Consider the following 17,746-nt stretch of genomic DNA (forward strand, 5'->3'; position numbering starts at 1 on the left):
AGCAGCTGAGAGTGCTCAGCATTTCTGCAAATCCAACACCAGGATCTCACATTGTGAATTCTCACAAAACAAGCAACAGTTAGCGTCCACGTCCGAAATGTTTAGTTTAAGCAACTTGACTAGCATCACTTAGGAGGATTGTAATACAGGCAGGAATAGAATCCAGTTCTACTCCAGAGCAATGTTCAGTTGCCTTAGGCAGAAGTTCATCCTCTTCTGTAATCCCCTGCCTCATTCACGACATACCTTCTAACTTCTGAAACAAATGGCTATAGGGTCCTACAGAACATAGCCTTTTTCACTGTACAACCATGAGTAAGGATACAATTTAGTCACGGATTTCGGTCTGTGCCATGCGTGCGTACATACACCCACCCACCCTTCTGGTGGGGCTCAGGAGGTCAGTCCCCCCCTCTCCCCCCATGGGGCTCCAGTTGACATTTCTATCTCTGCCCCCAAATCCACCCCCTCCCATATTTTTTTTTTTTTAAACACTAAACGTAAGAGACAGGTCACAGAGTCCCATGATTTTTTGTTTATTGCCTGCAACCTGCTGGTTATTTTTAGTAAAAGTCACAGTGACAAAATCTTAACCTTAACCATGATTTACCCCCAGAGCACCATCCACCTTTTGTATTGAATCCATTTGGGGTCCTGCAGAAAAATATATGATCATGTAATTAAAGACTATCATAATGCACATACACAAGGAGGATGAATTAAGGGTACATGGCCAACCTTAATTCTGGCATTTCTTAACTTTAATGTTGCAAATTCAAACATTTAAATGTTATTTTAATGCAGCTGTGTGTGTAATGCAAGACAGACGTTGGGGCTTAAGCTGCAAGACAATTACAGTTGAGAAATGTATCACATGGTCACGGTGCATTTTAGAAGAGGTCGGAGAAAATGTGGACAGAGTGCAGTGACTGTACGCCTGCGTCTTACACATAAAGTCAAAGCAGCACAGAGTTAAATGCTGTCAAAAGGAAGGGTGGGCAATTCATGGCACAGAATCACCAGTTGATAGTACCATTTTGTTTTTTGTTTGTTTTTAAGACTTGAGTGTTGTAACTTCGTGCTGATATGTACCATAGCAAGAAGAATTTAAGTGAAATGAAAACAAATTGAGAATGAAAGCCAATAAACTACACAGATCAGCTCTGATGGCTTGGCATGCGTCCTGACCAAGGTCAGGCTGCAGAAGGGAAAATGAATACCTCAAGAACCAAACCATTGCAAAACACAGTTCAAGAAGGAAGATACTAATGGATACACTGCTATTGCAAGCAACATGCAAAGCTGAAGCAAATGTATAAAAAAAAAGATACAGTAAATATGGGTAAAAAGTATTAGTCAATCCCACCAACCAATTAAAGTCTTCAGTTTCAGCAAATATAAACCATTTCAAAGCCTGGTTCTATTCCCCTTTCTGGAGAACATCTGACATCTGAATAAAGATTGTGACATCACCGGAATGGAACTTAGCCCACCATTTCTTTATAAGCTGCTTAATATTAAGAGCCCCATGTGTCCACTTCAGGAAATCATTTCAAGCTTACACAAGACACTCACTGACAGAAAGACCAGCTACACAGTTTTTGACTACCCTCCTGTATTTATGTAATCATTGCAATGCTGTCCAGTTAATAGATAATGTTTTCACCCCTCAGCTCACAGAGAGCTGAGAATGCAATAATTTAAATGGCAACACTTATTGCAAAAGAATTGAGATGACTGCTAATGCCAAACTCCCAGCATTTTGAAAGAAAAACATTAAACTTTGAATGTATACCTTATTTACTGGTATTAGGTACACTTCTTAAACAAGACTGCAGGAGCAGCAGCAGCATTTCAACGATTATGCTAGAAGTAAAACATTTCACCTATGGCACATTTAGTAGTTCCTAAGGCTACTGACATGCCAAATGGCTCAGCTATGAGTGCTGACAAAACAGAATAGTTAAATTATGCCCCAAACTCATCTTTACAATCCTGACACGAACAAAAGTTATGAAAGGAAAAGGCTTCCATCTATGGCAAGAGAGCTTAACAGAACCAGGAGGGAGTCTAGTCTGCAAATACTACTACCACCACCACCACCACCACCACCAGGATCAGAACATCAGAGACAGAGGTTCTAGACTCGCACTTTAAATCAAGAGGAAGAAGTTTTAAGGCAGAAAAAGCTTTTAGTTCCAGTGTAGTGGTGTAACCAAAACTTCCCTGGCTTTGTACTGCATTACAACTAAACTAGCTAGATATCTATAAGAGAAATTTGCCCAACACATTTAAAAACCTGAGGCAAAATAATTTGGGGGTATGAATGATTAAGAATGTATATACTGGTCAGTCTTCACTTTGGAAGGCAATAGTTCTAATTTGGTGTCAAAGCACAGCCTCATTTTCATTCCCCTGGTCAACACATGTCTACTGGCATTGTATTAACATGGAAGCTTAATTAAGTGTACCAGCACTTATTTGTAGAAATGGGAAATCAATACAGTGAGACAGTTTCAAGTGGTTTGACATAGTCTATAATTTTAATCAGGTTCTGGAGGAAGTTACCATCACTCTAAAAAGGTGATTTTTGCTTAGTGTCTGAAGATTGAGAGGTGTCTAAAAGAGGTTTTTTTATTTTACATAAATGCGTCAACTTTCCAAATGGTGTGTTTGTGGGAGATTCGTGCAAACAGCCCTCCTACGTATTTCAGTAGTTTGTTTTTGTTTTTTTAAACTTCTACTTCAGAAGTATTTGCCCAATAGTGCTGTAATAAAAATTCATTTAGGCTTATATTGTATTCAAAAACCCATGGCCCAGAACAAAGTCAATAAACTTAACAGACAATGACACACTAAAGTTTTAAAGTACAAACTTCTGTTAAGAACACCAGTTACCTGAAGCCAGTTTGAAACTACGTGCCTGAAAGTTGGTCACCAAATCTAAAACTTCCCCCCATCACTAGTTACCTTAGTGCATGAATGCAGTATATCATTTTAGGTATGTTTTTCCTATCATAGACATCTGTAGTCTCTGGATAAAAGATCTAAAAAATAAAGAATAGAATTGTTATTCTGACTAGTAATATTTACTCTCTCATTAGTCCAACTGGGCCCTCTAGAGAACAGTGATGCTGCATTACAATAGCTTTAAATTGTCATTACTAGACAAATTAGCTATCTAGAACTGCAAGCACTGTCAAGGTGCTCTACTAGAGGGTTGAAATGTGCCTAATAACCTGTAGAGAGCAGCAGGGCCTGCAAGGCCTAGAGTGGAGTGCTTATGTTGCCCATGTTCAGTGGAGTTGGGGAGCTGTCCTCCCCATTAGATACAGACAAAGCTTCCTCATGCTAAGGGCAGGTGATAATGAGGTGCCTCACCACCCAGAGTACCCACAGGGAGTCATAGGCAACACTCCATATCATTATGTCACAACACTTGTGGCAGATTCAGCAAGCTCTTGGCCCTTCTAGTACATGACCCTCCCTGGCACAGAGGGGACATGACATGAGTGAAACCTTTCAGAGAGGGAGGCAGAGTGGAAGTAAGAGAAGTTAGATGTCTGTTGAACTGACATAGCCAGCCACCAAATAAACTGAACAAGCCTAAAGCAAGCAATAGGGTCTGAAATAAGAGTTAATGTTCTACAGATATGAAGAAGTAAAACAGCTTTTTAAGAAACATTGCTGGCTAACAAGCTGCCTGGGCAAATGCATAAAGGCGCAGAAGTGCCATTGGTTCCGTGACTGAGAGGCACCAAGCACTGTTCAGAGAGTAGCCACAGCAAAGGCTTCCACCCAGCCTTGTATTAAATATCTTTGATCAGGAGAAACTGTTGATGGGCAACACAGAAAGGGAGAGAAAAGCAAAGGGAATGTGTAAGATGGGGGCAAAGAGAGAAGGGAAGGAGGACAGGAAGTAACATGAAAGAAAACCCAGAGAAATCATTACGAGGGAATCAAATGGAAGGACACCATGGGATCTACTGGGAAGATTCAGGATAGACTAAAAACAAAGTCACTGGAAATAAATAGGAAGAAAATAGGACAAAATAATGGAACTATGAGTAGCAGATGGAAGGCGACAAGAGACAAAAGACACAAAAAGCAAACAAACATTTCTAAGCTTTAGATTTATTTCCTGAACTAGGTCTTCCCAGTACTGAAGCTTTCAACAATATTTTATTTAAGCAAATTAAGGGGAAAATAATCTCACTGTTTTAGTCAACTTGGTCCATGGGCAGTTATTGTGTCATGTCATTTAAATACTTACCTTAGGTAGACCAATGGATTCCATTGCCCTTAGCCACTGCACAGTATTATCCGTGTGTCGAAAATGAAGGCCCGATCTCTAATATGGAAGAGGGAAGAAGGGGGAAGATGAGAGATTATTATTTTGAATTATTATGTTCTTTTGCCATTTACCTTCCTTTGCTTAACAATTTTACACTTCTCCTGTGAATAAAATTCTAAGTTTTCACTACGTGACCCTAAAGCCAGAATGTTTCAACTGCATGCCAAATCATAAGGCAGTTACATGCCATGCAACTCATCCTCTTAGGTGGACTTTGTAATCCCAATGCCTGTGCCCCAAATCCTGTTTCCAAGCAAGTTTGTTCAAAGAGTCCCATTGTTAAGAGGCGAAGAAGCATTCTATAGATGCCTTCTTGCTTATTAGGCTACTGTTCCAGTTGGGCAAGGCAAGCCTGAATACAAATATGAAAGACAGGGCTGTTACAGAAAAGAGATGTTTAGTTGTTTAGTTGGAGATCTGGGGAGTTCAGGTGATTAGTAATTAGAGGTGTGTGCAACATAGAAAAGAGCACATGAAAAATCATTTTTGCCAAGAATTTGAGAAGTGGGCCCACTTAACTGAAATATCACACTAATTTTTAAACTAAAAGAACAAGCCCTTTTCCACTGAAAATTCACTTTTTTTTTTTAAATAAAGTCCATTCTGAGCACAAGCAGTCTTCAAAATTTTAAGTTGGAAATTTGAAGTATCCATGATTTTAATGCAAAACATTTAAGTTTTGTAGAAAAGCAATATTTGAAGAAGGCAGAATTTCCTGAAATGTTGAAAAATTCTGCATGAAATTGTGGAAGTTCTTCCACCAGTTTCTCACAGCTCTCTATATAAAAATCAAGCATTTCAGATGCAAACAGTTTTCAAGAGGATTGGAAGAAGCATTTCAGTATTTGGCCAGCTTGCCAGGTGTGGATTCAGAAATCCCACCCTTTTCATGGGACAAGACTATGGACAAATCTCTGCTTTCTTTTGAGTTTGACCTAGGTCTCTTGGGCTCTTGGTTCTATATTTTTTCTAAACAGTCTCCAGAAAAGGAGGCCGGGGAAAAAGGTGGAGAAAGAGACCAGAAAAGAGACCAGAAAAGCCTGTTTTTCATCTTTTACTCATGTATGCAGGAAATCATACAATAGATTAGTTATTAGTTGCTACTGATGTAAGTTTAAGATGTCATATATGCATGTGAATGTTAAGCACTTCAGAGCTGTGAACATGTTTAGGTCTATTCTATAAAGTGCCGTTTAATCACAGCTGGTCAAAAAATTCACAGAAAAATTTTAAGTTATTTAATTTCACATGATTAAAGCAGACCATTTAAAAAGAAATTTCCCATAAAAAGCCAGACATTTTTTTAAAAAATGATTTTTTTTCAGTACAAGTTCTCATTTTGAAAAAAGCAGTTTCCAAAATTGACAGTCCTAGAATCAAATCTTCTGAGGCATAATTTCCCAGTGAAGGCTTCATATGAACATATGAATGTGCAAAACTCAGATATCCTCTTCTCATAGCTCACTTAGACTAGGTCTACACTACCTGCCTGAATCGGCGGGTAGAAATCGATCTCTCGGGGATCGAATTATTGCGTCTCGTCGGGATGCGACAATCGATCCCCGAATCGATGCTCTTACTCCACCGCGGAGGTAGATTTTGCCGCCGTCCTCACAGCGGGGTAAGTCGGCTCCGATAGGTCGAATTCAGCTACACTATTCGCGTAGCTAAATTTGCGTATATTAAATCGACCCCCCCCCCCCCCGTAGTGAAGACCTGCCCTGAAAAAGCAACAGAAAAAAGCCTCCCTAAGCACCATTCATCCCTCCACCCAATTTCAACAGGCAATATCTGAGAACCTATTCTGCATGCAAGTGCCCATCTGGCATTTCCAGGCAACTCCTTGATTGCAACTTTAGAAGTCTCACCACTGTAAGAAACCAACGATATCAAAATTAGGTCACAGAAATCGTGAATTTGAAAAAGTATGTGAAATCTTGGAAATAGCTGTAAAAACACATTTGACTAGGTCCCCAAACCAAGCAGGGTCACGACATGTTGGAGTCACAGCACCACTCAGGTTCGGCCTGTCCACCCCTCTGTAGATTACGTCAATCGGAAGCCACTTCCTATGTGAAGCTGGAGGTGTGCTGGTTAGCTGCTCCGAGCTTCAGTCTGAAGGTAACTCCACACTAGCACATTCCTTTGAATGAAAGGTCTTATGAGTCATAATGGCTTGGAATAAAAGAGCTTTTCAGATCCAGTCTAGGTCAACTGTGACTAAAAAATACCATTTGATTGTTGTCCAATGACCTATGCAAGTTGAAGTCTGGTTGTCTCAGTTTCCTAGTGGGCACATGGCCACATCACAAAAATTTGGCACCAACTGGCACTGGTTTTGTAGTCTCAGCAGTGGCACTAAGGAAAGCATGATTGTAAGCATAGGGAATGAACTACTTTCTCCTTCATGGGAGAGGCCCCTTTAGGTGAGAGTTGACTCAGTGCTGAAGCAGTATGGAGAATTTTGCTTTTGTTGTTGTTCTTGGGCTTCCCAAAAGGCTTGCAATTCTCTACTCACATGGCAAGACGATTTCACCCTCAGGGCCTGTCAATTCATGTAAAAAAATTCACACTAAATTCATATAAAAGTTAAGATGATGAAAAGAGGCACAAACATGCTAGTTTGTAAATTATACTAGTAAACAGTTATCCTTCTAATTTCAGCCACATAACTACTGAAAATGAGGCTTTTTTATTTGATAAGAGAGCTTGAACTGGCAGTTTTCAACATTTTTGGCTTTGAATACATCATTTCAGTTACCACACAACAGTGTATCTATGTACAGAGAAAATGACAAATGAGAATATTTGTACCGTAGACTCTCTGCACTAACCATCAAAATTTAAGATGAAGCATTTCTGAAAGTCAATCTACATTAAGATTATATAATATTGCCTGTCCTAGTGGTATCAGGAGTTCCTTCCACCTTAAGATCAATAGCAATGACAAATTTTCTAGTGGACTTCATATTTGGCAGTAATACTTAGTTTTTATTGAGATGAAACTAAAGAAAACATGTCTAAACCTCTATAGACTTCTTTTGAAAGATTGCAGTTTTTCATAAATTAAAAAAGTATTTTGTTATGTCTTCCGAAATCCATATCCGATTTGCAATGCTGTATGATAAACTGTTCAAGATTCCAACTCAGTAACAGGACTTGCGTATAACTTGGGGGCACATCTACACAAAGCACGTACATCGCGGCATGCTGTGGTGTAAATCTACAGCATCCCTGCGGGCTGCACATTGACTGACTGCGTGGAGCCTGCTGCTATGTACTAAAAGTTCCCAGGGTCATTTTTTTTTTTTAAATTGTGCAACAACAGGGTCCACAGAGTCAGCATGCAGCACCCTAGAAGGCTATAAATTTACACCACAGCTCGTGACGCCATACGTGTTCATGTAGACAAGCTTGTAAGTCACAAATATTTACCATCTAAAATATATGGAATATAAAATCAGTTCGATCACCACTACATTTCAAGCCTCAAATTCAGGACCCAAAGGGCCATTTCCCCCTAACATTTGACAAAACCACTACTTAAAAAACAGAACAAAAGAAGGGAAGAAAAATGCTCCTGTTTTAGGGGCCACTTGAGAGACAGAAGCCTGAACTGCAGAGGTGGCAGGTAAGCAAGAGAAAATTTTTAATCTTTTAAAAGCATAAGCATAATTTTTAAGTTATATAAACATTTTTTAATCACATGAGATCCTTAACAGATTTTGGTCCTGCACAGAAAACACCCCAAAACAGATGTACCTTAAAAATTTGCCTTCTCCAGCTGTCTTCTTATGCAAATTGAAGTAAAGCAGCTCTTAAAGGAGGTCCCCAAATAAACTAATGTATATATATGCATTCTCCATTATCACCAAGTAACTATGCAGCTTGTGATTATAACAGCAGAGCTTGATTTGTTTGACTGATTTTTGTTCCTCCATGATGAAGTGTTTGATATTTAAACATGCAGATCTCATAAGGAGGATATTCGCTAACAAATTATACAGCAGTTCATGTAAGAACTTGGTAACTTTTTTTTAAAATAAAGAGAATAGGACTTTAGGCCCCTATTTCCTAATGGATTGTAATTTTACAGTTGGTAATACTTTGTGAGCTTACCAAAAAGTTTTCCCTGGAGCTGAAAGCACTTTTTTTTGGTCTTAAAAAACCTTAAGTACAGCTATCATGTTTTTCCTGTATAGTAGTTATTCCTATTTTATCATATTGCCTCCCTGCTCTTCAGTGTTACAAGTTCATGTCCCAGCTGGTGACCACAGTCAGTCCTTCATTGGACTATGGGGAGTTATACAGTAATGTGTGTGTGCGCAACTGGTGGGAGAAAGAAAGGTAAGAGTAATGTTCCTATCGAAAGATACAACGATCTTAAAAAGTGAAACTAGGAGTAGAATTCCATATGTATTAGGACACAACAGTCTACTGATGCAGAAAATATTAACATGCTAGAAACAAGTACTCAGCTTTCTGCAACGCCCAGTGCTAAAACAAAGAGTGGGAAAGATGGAGCAACAAATATTTAACTCTTGGTTTTAATCAACAGCCAACGAAACTTGTTACCTTATATCGTGTCTGTTCCACATCATAGATTTTCTTCTCAGAGACCATTTTAGGGGCAAAGAACTTTGCTAGTTTGGCCAGGTAAACTCCATTTCTTAACCCTTCTTCCAATTCAGTAGTGGGTGGCAGTTCTTCAGCCAAACAGACCTCCATCCACCTACAAAACACACGGCCAAGAATTACATATTTCTGTTGGTTGCAATTTTAACATGGTACAGTATATTAGAACTGTGATCCCATTATGTGCTCGCACACTTAGTTACAACTGCAACAACCACCACCAAACAACAACTCCACACCCCTTAGGTGTTAGTAAAAGCACCGACACATGCACAGAGCAACAGAAGAAGAGCTCCCCATGTGCTCATTGGCACCACAGATCAAAACAACTACAAAAAGGAGCCATGACAGCTTGTGTGTCAGGGATACTTTGGTAATGGAGTCAAAGTTTCTGAACTATGCCTTCTGACTCAGAATAAGATACTTTAAATATTGTACCAAGCTACAATGGGTCTCAGTACACTTCAATGTATCCTCAGATCTTAAGCAATGTCAACATTTAAAACAGATTAGTCCCATTCAGACTTGTTTCTAAAATAGAAAGAAGTGCACAAGTCATTAAGATCCCAATTCAGGAATGCACTTAAGCACATAGTTAAATCCCATGGACTTCAATGGGACATAAGCAAGAGATTAAGTGCTGTTCTGAATAGGGACACTTTCCTGAATCAGAGTCTAACAGTACAAAAATAAGGAGTTTGGGAAAAATCAAGATAATTCACATCCACTATCACCATGAAACAGTTATGCAGCTCTTTATCCTCCACCTACTATAGAATTACAGTTCTTTATTAATGCTAATGAAATATTTGGTACCACTCATTACAGTGAAGCCATTATTGACTAAACAGCAAGTATTTTCTTGCTGTTTCCATTCAAGTTATAACATTATGCCTGACAAATACACACAGAGACACACAGACAGCCATGTAAATGTCATGTTCCCAAAGAACCTCAACTGTAGTGGCTAAATAGTTCAGTGGTACACAGCGTGAAAGTCCTTCCTCTAAAGGAGATGATAATATTAAATTAGTAGGCTTGAAAGGATTTGATTTTTTTTTTTTTAAATCGGTAAATGTTAAACTGTCAATTTCACCACTCATGCAAACCGACAAATACTTCCATTGATAAAAATCGAAGTTTACAGATAGACTAAGTAAGAAAATCATGTGCAACATCATCCTGGTATGTATCAGGAAATAGTCAACTTAGAGAGGAACAAGCAGTTTTAGACCACTGAGCTCACAGGCAGACCATATTGTTGTTGTTAGAAATACTATAAAACAAAGCAGAAAGAAACTCGTGATAAGTTTTATAGATTTCGTGAAGGCTTTTGACAGCATACCCTGGCGGTCTCTGGAAACTTATAGCACTCTATGGAACACCACCAAAAATAATTAAAGTAATCAAGGATGTATGATGATGCTGAATGTGCAGTCAAACTGTGACAATATCAGCTAATGGTTTGCAGTGACAACTAGAGTAAGGCAAGGATGTATTATGTCCCCACTATTGTTTTGCACTGTCATGAGGAAAGTAACCGCAGAAAGCAATCAGGGAATTTTATGGACAAATGAAGCACAGTTGGATGGCCTTGTTTTTGTTGACAATATTGTCCTGTTTAGTCTAACTCAGAGGTTCTCAAACTGCGGTCCGTGTACCACCTGTGGTCTGCGAGCTCCATTTACGTGGTCCACGGATAGTTCTCTCTAAGGTGCACGCGTGGGGGGCCACACACAAGAGAATTAAGGGCCACTCACCTAAACAGCGGAGCTGCGCAGGTGTGGCTCCACTAATTAGGTGCCTGGCCCCTGAGAAGATGCACATGTAAAGTGAGGTGGCGGCCTTGGGGGAATAGGAGGTAGGTGGGAGGGGGCAGTGGGGTCAGAAGAGGGGGCGGGGGGGAATTTGGGACATGCAGGGCTGTGGCGGCCAGAAAAAGAGGCGACTTTCCCACAATTCCAGGGCAGCAGCTGCTGGGGAGAGACCCTCCTCCTTCCCAGCCCCAGCTTGGGGTCTGCCACTGTGGGGGAGAGACGGCACATCCATCGCATTATAAAGTAAAGACCACTAATATTACAATACGAGTTGTGTGCTTTTATTTGTAGAATAAAAAAAAAAAAAAAAAAAAAACCACACATTTTTTTTAATATAGCTCTTTAATCCAAAGCGCTTTACAATAGTTAGCTAATGGTACAAACAACATTTGAATAGATCATTAAGTGGTCCGCTAAGACCCTCAGCAATTTTCAACGGAAAAAAAAAAAGTTTGAGAACCCTTGATCTAACTTATTGTTTAATGGAAGACAAGACCGCTTTTGGCAGACACAGCAGAACAAGTTGGTTTGTTCATCAACAAGGGGGAGGGGGGGGGGGGGACAAAATATATTGCTATCAATGTCCCAAAAGTAACCATTAGAGTGGATGAAGAAACACTAGAAATAGCACGTCATTTCTAAACAAGTGATAAGTGCAATGCTGGTGATGCCATGCTAGATGTCAAACAATCAATATCAAAAGCAACAAACAACTTTCATAAACGTGAAAAGATTTCAAAACTGTCATTGACACAAAAACCTTTAAAAAAAAAAAGCTATTAGCAGTTTATGGAGAAGAGTCATGGAAATAGATGAAAGAAATTGAGAAGAAGATCAACTCATTCCAAAGTAAATGCCTGAGGAAGCTCTTCACAGTCCACTGGAAAGAACTTCTTGCAATATTAGAAATTCAAAAAGGAGAGCAAACCAACATACAGCAAATATGGAAAGTTAACAATGGACCTATTTAAGCCATGCTTTAAGGACATCACCAAAATGACTTCTGTGGCAAGTTATAATATGGACATCACTTGGAAAGAGAAAAAGAGGAAGACCTAGAGAAACATTATGTAGAATAATGCACACAGAAGCCAAATCCATTAACATGATACTCAGAAGCCTGAACAGACCAGTAGACGACCAGAATAAATGGTGGAAACTGGTGAACGCCTTATGCAACTGAGGACGTGAGAAGATAAAGAAAAGAAAAATGATGCTAGAGTTTAAGACTATTTACTTTGTATATTTTGATGTGATATTTGACAATTTGTGTTTTAAGTTATAAAGCTTTCACTCTGACTCTCCATGTCTACTGCTATTGAATAATTATTGACACCCCTCAATTTCCTGTGAAAATGTAAAAATCAATAATAGAAAATCTGAAAAACAAAACACGGATATTATCAAAAGTATATAAAAATCAATTTTTGCCAACCCTAATCAGTTATTGCTCTATACCTAGTTTATATTAAACCTAAAATGTTAGACTAATTAAACCTCATGAAGTTTTCAAACTAATCTTTTAGCTAATTTCTATTAGAATAATGAAAAAATACAAGTTACGGTTGACGTGTAGTACCCCTCAGAACATTTATACTGAAACATTAAACAGAACAACTTAGCATAGAGTTTTGAAAGTCAGTACTCTTGAAAGTCACAGAGCATGTGACAGCGATAGTAGAGGGCCACAAAATCCACTAAAACCCTTTGGAGGGCCAAAGGCCTCTCTCTTCTCTCCACCCCAAAGTGGCTACATACTCATCCATGGGGTAACAACAAGCAGCGCCAGCTCTCAAGGTGGTTAGTCAGCAGTAGTAGCCTGAGCATGCTTGCTTCCAAGGAAACAGCTCCTGGGGCAGCTATGCAATGCCATCCCCTACCAGATTAGACCAGAGGTTCTCAAAACAGTGTTCCATACAGCACTGGTGGTCTTCAGCAAGCTGGCCGGCCCTGTGATACTGGGTTCCCTTTTAAGTCACATTAAAATGAACTACGAATACATTCAGTACTTTCTCCAATATTATTTTTCCACCTAAGCAATTCCTGTTGCCATAGGAATGTTAACATGATTACAGATGGGAGGAGAGGATGCTTTAGACATTGGTTTGTCTCACTTTCTGATCACTAAGGCAGTCAGAGACCAGTTCACACATACTGTACAACAGCCTGTCCACCAGAGGTTTAGATGTTCAGAAAACTGAGGTTGGAATCCAAGACTCAAAAACAAACAATCAGCCAATTTCTTACCCCAGAATGGAAAAAGCACACTTCATCATTATGTCTTAGGTTAGAAAGACTCATGAGACGATGACGTATTCTGTTGCATTTTGATTCATTACAGGATAGATGAAAGTGGTTTCACTGAGGCAAAGACTATCCAAATAGTTCTTCAGGAAACAACCAGCAATAGATCTTGGACAGTATCAGGCAAAACCGTATGGAACCAGTGTCATTAAGAAGCACTGCAGCGCCGAAACTGAGTGGAAAGTATGGTTTCACTGAAATATTTCCCCCTGTTCCACCCAATATATTTATACTGTATGGATACATGCCAAGGTTTTTTGAGTTATCACTTTTTAACGACCATGGAAAAATATACATGCAAGAGCAAAGTGTCATACTATTTGTCTTCTCCAAAGCAGGAGAAGACTATAAGAAAAGCTACATTTGCCTCAGAGTTAGTGTGAATACAGACTCTGCTGAGGCCAATTATTTCCATGGATCATTTTTGCTATTCCTGACTTATGGCTTCTAAAACAGTTGTATAAGCAGCACATAGAGCTGGCCAACTGATGAATGGGAGTTAATGAAGGGTCAAATTTGAACTTTTACTCTAGTCAGCCAGCACTCAGGAAGTGACTAGTCCAAAACATAGTATGCTTCCTCAGCAGTATGGGTAGGGTTGGAAGAATTCGATTTTCACCAGTAAATGTCTGTCCACCATTTTACCATGCACACACAAAAACAAAAAGAAGTGTTTCCATAGACAATCAATTTAAAGTCAGGAAAAGAAAAATGCTGCTTGAGAACTTGGAGTTTGATTTAAGGATAGTTATTTTGTATATTTTGACATGTGACGTGGATGCTATAAAGCTTTAACTTTTTGAATCTCAATATCTACACAGGTCATTAAATAAAACTGCTTTACATTTATTTCAGAAGCATTTTGGCTGTAGTCAAACTTTACTAATTCTGGGTCACTGAGAACGAAAATGATGCTTAAAATTGTTGACTGGCTCTAGTTTTCAAGATATGCTATTGGGTCAGTATATACGACCCTTGACTTGGGAATGGCGGAGGATAAGTGAGTTATAAAGGAAGGGATCTCAATTTAAACCAGAAATGACTAAAATACATCTTTGACTGGATCTATGAATAAATCTATGACTGGGTTTGGACAGTACTTGCTTTTTAGGCAAAACAATGAATGATGCAATCTGAAGCTGGTATTGCGTCATACATGATATGAATTGCATCATGTTATTCCTAGAAGTCATGGATGATGCAATCATAACGAAGCTTACATCACTCTGCTGAACAAATTGCCCTATATCATCTCTAGAAATCATACAGTGTCGTGCTCTCTTATTTGTCAGTGTTTGATTTTGCAAAGGGACACATTTCTGTTTACCCAAAGTGAGCAGAGATGCCTCGTACTTGTGTGAACAGTGCAGATAACTTCTGCTATGTTTGTGGTGAAGTGACTTTTGCATCACAAAAGCGCAGTATAACCACTATGGTTAAGAAAGCCTATCACCTTTATTTTGGCTGCAAAATTGGAGATCAGAACAAGAGGTGGGCCCCACACATATGCTGCAACACTTGTGCAACAAATCTTCGCCAGTGGTTGAACAGGAAAAGGAAATCTATGCCTTTTGCAGTGCCAATGATTTGGAGAGAGCCAACAGATCATACCAGCAATTGTTACTTCTGCATGGTGCCTCAGTTAGGAAAGGTGTGTCAAAGAAGAAAAAGTGGACTGTGCATTATCCAAACATTCCATCAGCTATACTCCCAGTACCCCACGGAGAAGGACTGCCGGTTCCTGATGCACCGGAATCATTCTCACTTGAGTCAGATGAGGAAGAGGATGAAACTTCTGGTCCTGAACCATCAATGTCACAGGACCCACATTTTCTCCCATCCTCCTCCTCTGAACCACACCTCATAATGCAAGGTGAACTGAATGACCTTGTCAGGGATTTGGAACTACCCAAGAGTAAGGCAGAGCTGTTGGGCTCCAGACTACAGCAGTGGAATCTCCTGGCAGGTGATGTTAGGGTTTCCATGTTCCGTGACTGTCAAAAGGATCTTGTCCCAATCTTCTTCATGGAAGGTGATCTTGTAGCCTGCAACAACATCGATGGTGTGATGGCAGCCCCCAACATGGTTCACGATCCAGATGAGTGGAGACTGTTCATTGATTCATCGAAGACGAGTCTTAAAGCTGTTTTACTGCATAATGGCAATGTTTTGCCATCAATTCCAGTTGGTCTTGCAGTCCATATGAAGGAAACCTATGACAACATGAAACAACTTTTGAGGTGCATAAACTATGACCAACATCAGTGGCAGCTTTGTGGCGATTTGAAGGTTGTTGCTCTCTTGCTTGGTCTGCAGACTGGATACACAAAGTACTGCTGTTTTCTCTGTGAATGGGATAGTCGTGCAAGAGATTCCTACTACATCAAGAAAGATTGGCCACTCCGACAGTCATTGGAGCCTGGGAGGAAAAGTGTTCAGCATCCACCACTTGTTGAATCAAGGAAGATTTTGTTACCACCCTTACACATCAAGCTGGGTCTGATGAAGAATTTTGTCAAGGCCATTGACGAAACACAAGCAGCTTTCAAGTACCTCTGTGGAAAATTTCCAAGGTTAAGCGAAACTAAGATAAAGGAAGGTGTCTTTGTGGTCCTCAGAGTCGTGAACTTCTTCGAGATGATGCATTTGACCATGCACTGCGTGGCAAGGAAAAGACGGCATGGAAAGCCTTCCAGTTAGTGGCAATAAATTTTCTCGGAAACAACAAGGCAGACAACTACAGGTTGTTGGTGGAAAACCTCCTCAAGGCATACAAAAGCCTTGGTTGCAACATGTCACTAAAGATACATTTTTTGTACTCTCATCCAGATTTTTTTCTACAGAACTGCGGAGCAGTGAGCGACGAGCATGGCGAGCGATTTCACCAGGACATTGCAACAATGGAGAAATGCTATCAGGGCAAATGGAGCCCATCAATGCTTGCAGACTATTGCTGGACAGTGACAAGAGATGCTCCATTTAATGAATACAAGAGACAAGCCAGGAAGCGCCGAGTAGACAACGAATAGGACTAAACTATGTACAGAATAGTTTTTTGCCTTTTTTTCAATAATTAATTTTATTTATATAACACTTTTGCTGATTTTTAAAGCATTACATAAACGGGACAGGTGAAATATCATGTAAAGCAACCATAAACACATGAAAAGACCTACGTTTACAATTTATGATTAAAACTCTACTATCTACAATATACATAGACATAAAATGTAAAAACTTAAATATCTTAGAAACAGTAGCCAGTTGTTTTAATTGTCATATTTCAATTCAGCACATCAAAATACATAATAAATAGCACATTTTATCTCTGAAGCAGACGACTTCTCAAAAATTGTAGACCAGGTGTAATTATTGTTTAACCCCCCCCCCCCCCCCAATTTCCTGTGAAACTGGAAACTAAAATCAATAAAAATAAAAAATGCTTACAAATAAACATGGATATCTGTTGAAATTATAGAACAATAAAAATGGAATTCTGCCAATCCTAAATATGGGTTGCCATGAGTTCAAATGTATCCTTTGTTCCTTATACTGAGTCCTTATATAATATCACATCAAGTTCTAGGACTCAATCCTTCTCTTCAAGGAATTTAATGATCGGGACCCAGGACACTGAAAAGATCAACCTGGATTTTTAAACACAAGGACCACGTGACAACTCCCCTCCTCAGGGCACAACCGAATTAACTGTTAACTTTGAACAGACATTTGTGTGCGCAGCAGAGCTTTCTTAGGGGAGTGGCTCAAAACTGGAGAAAACTCCTGCAGGATTCAAGAATTGCCACAAACCTTACCACTTTCCATTCCAAGGGCAAGGCGCACTTTCAGCTTCCCTTCATAAATACATAAAGGGGACACCACCATCAGGTCGAAAACGGCATGCAAGAGGAAAAGCTCACCTGAATAGGTTGCAATACACGGACTCTGCTATGGGTGCAGCATAAGAATTTGAATAGAATATTAAAGACTGCACCACCCAAGCCAGATTAAAGAATTTTGGGGCCCTGTGAACTATGGAAATTGGGAACCTACCACTTAGAGCATGTGACAGCGATAGTAGAGGGCCACAAAATCCACTAAAACCCTTTGGAGGGCCAAAGGCCTCTCTCTTCTCTCCACCCCAAAGTGGCTACATACTCATCCATGGGGTAACAACAAGCAGCGCCAGCTCTCAAGGTGGTTAGTCAGCAGTAGTAGCCTGAGCATGCTTGCTTCCAAGGAAACAGCTCCTGGGGCAGCTATGCAATGCCATCCCCTACCAGGGCAATAGAGCACTCTCACAGCAGCAGCATGCCTTTTATGGCCAGCAGTAGGTCCACACAAAGAATGCAGGAGTAACACAGTGGGGGGAGCAAACTTTTCCCTGTGCACCTTTCAGCATGTGGGCTGATCTGATGGGCTGGTGCAGACCCCGAGCTACCAGCTGCCTATTCCTTCCCCCCCCCCCTTCCTTTCGGTGGTTGAGGGACCCACTCAGAGCTGTGCAAGTACACATTGGTTAACCAGGTCTGGAGCCACTTCTATAGAAATATAAAGCCAGCCTTTGAGTAGGAATAGGTAATTATTTATATTCTTCATGAAGACTCTGCTCTTATCACTTAGGGGTAATAGCAGC

The 17,746-nt window shown here is 39.9% G+C and overlaps 1 protein-coding gene across 2 annotated transcripts in view; it reads right to left on the reverse strand.

Annotated features, from left to right (window-relative positions):
• IQGAP2 (IQ motif containing GTPase activating protein 2) overlaps window positions 1-17,746 on the reverse strand; it is a 253,895-nt gene that overhangs the window by 114,331 nt on the left and 121,818 nt on the right. For both annotated transcript variants that reach the window (XM_008167529.4, XM_065550077.1), the window contains exons 3-5: window positions 8,930-9,086; window positions 4,274-4,351; window positions 2,971-3,047 (exon numbers count right to left, since the gene is read on the reverse strand). In XM_008167529.4, coding sequence (XP_008165751.2) covers window positions 2,971-3,047; window positions 4,274-4,351; window positions 8,930-9,086 — 312 coding nt within the window. The remainder of the gene's footprint in view (window positions 1-2,970; window positions 3,048-4,273; window positions 4,352-8,929; window positions 9,087-17,746) is intronic.

This window comes from Chrysemys picta, chromosome 6, assembly GCF_011386835.1.
Source record: "Chrysemys picta bellii isolate R12L10 chromosome 6, ASM1138683v2, whole genome shotgun sequence".
Lineage (NCBI taxonomy): Eukaryota > Metazoa > Chordata > Testudines > Emydidae > Chrysemys > Chrysemys picta.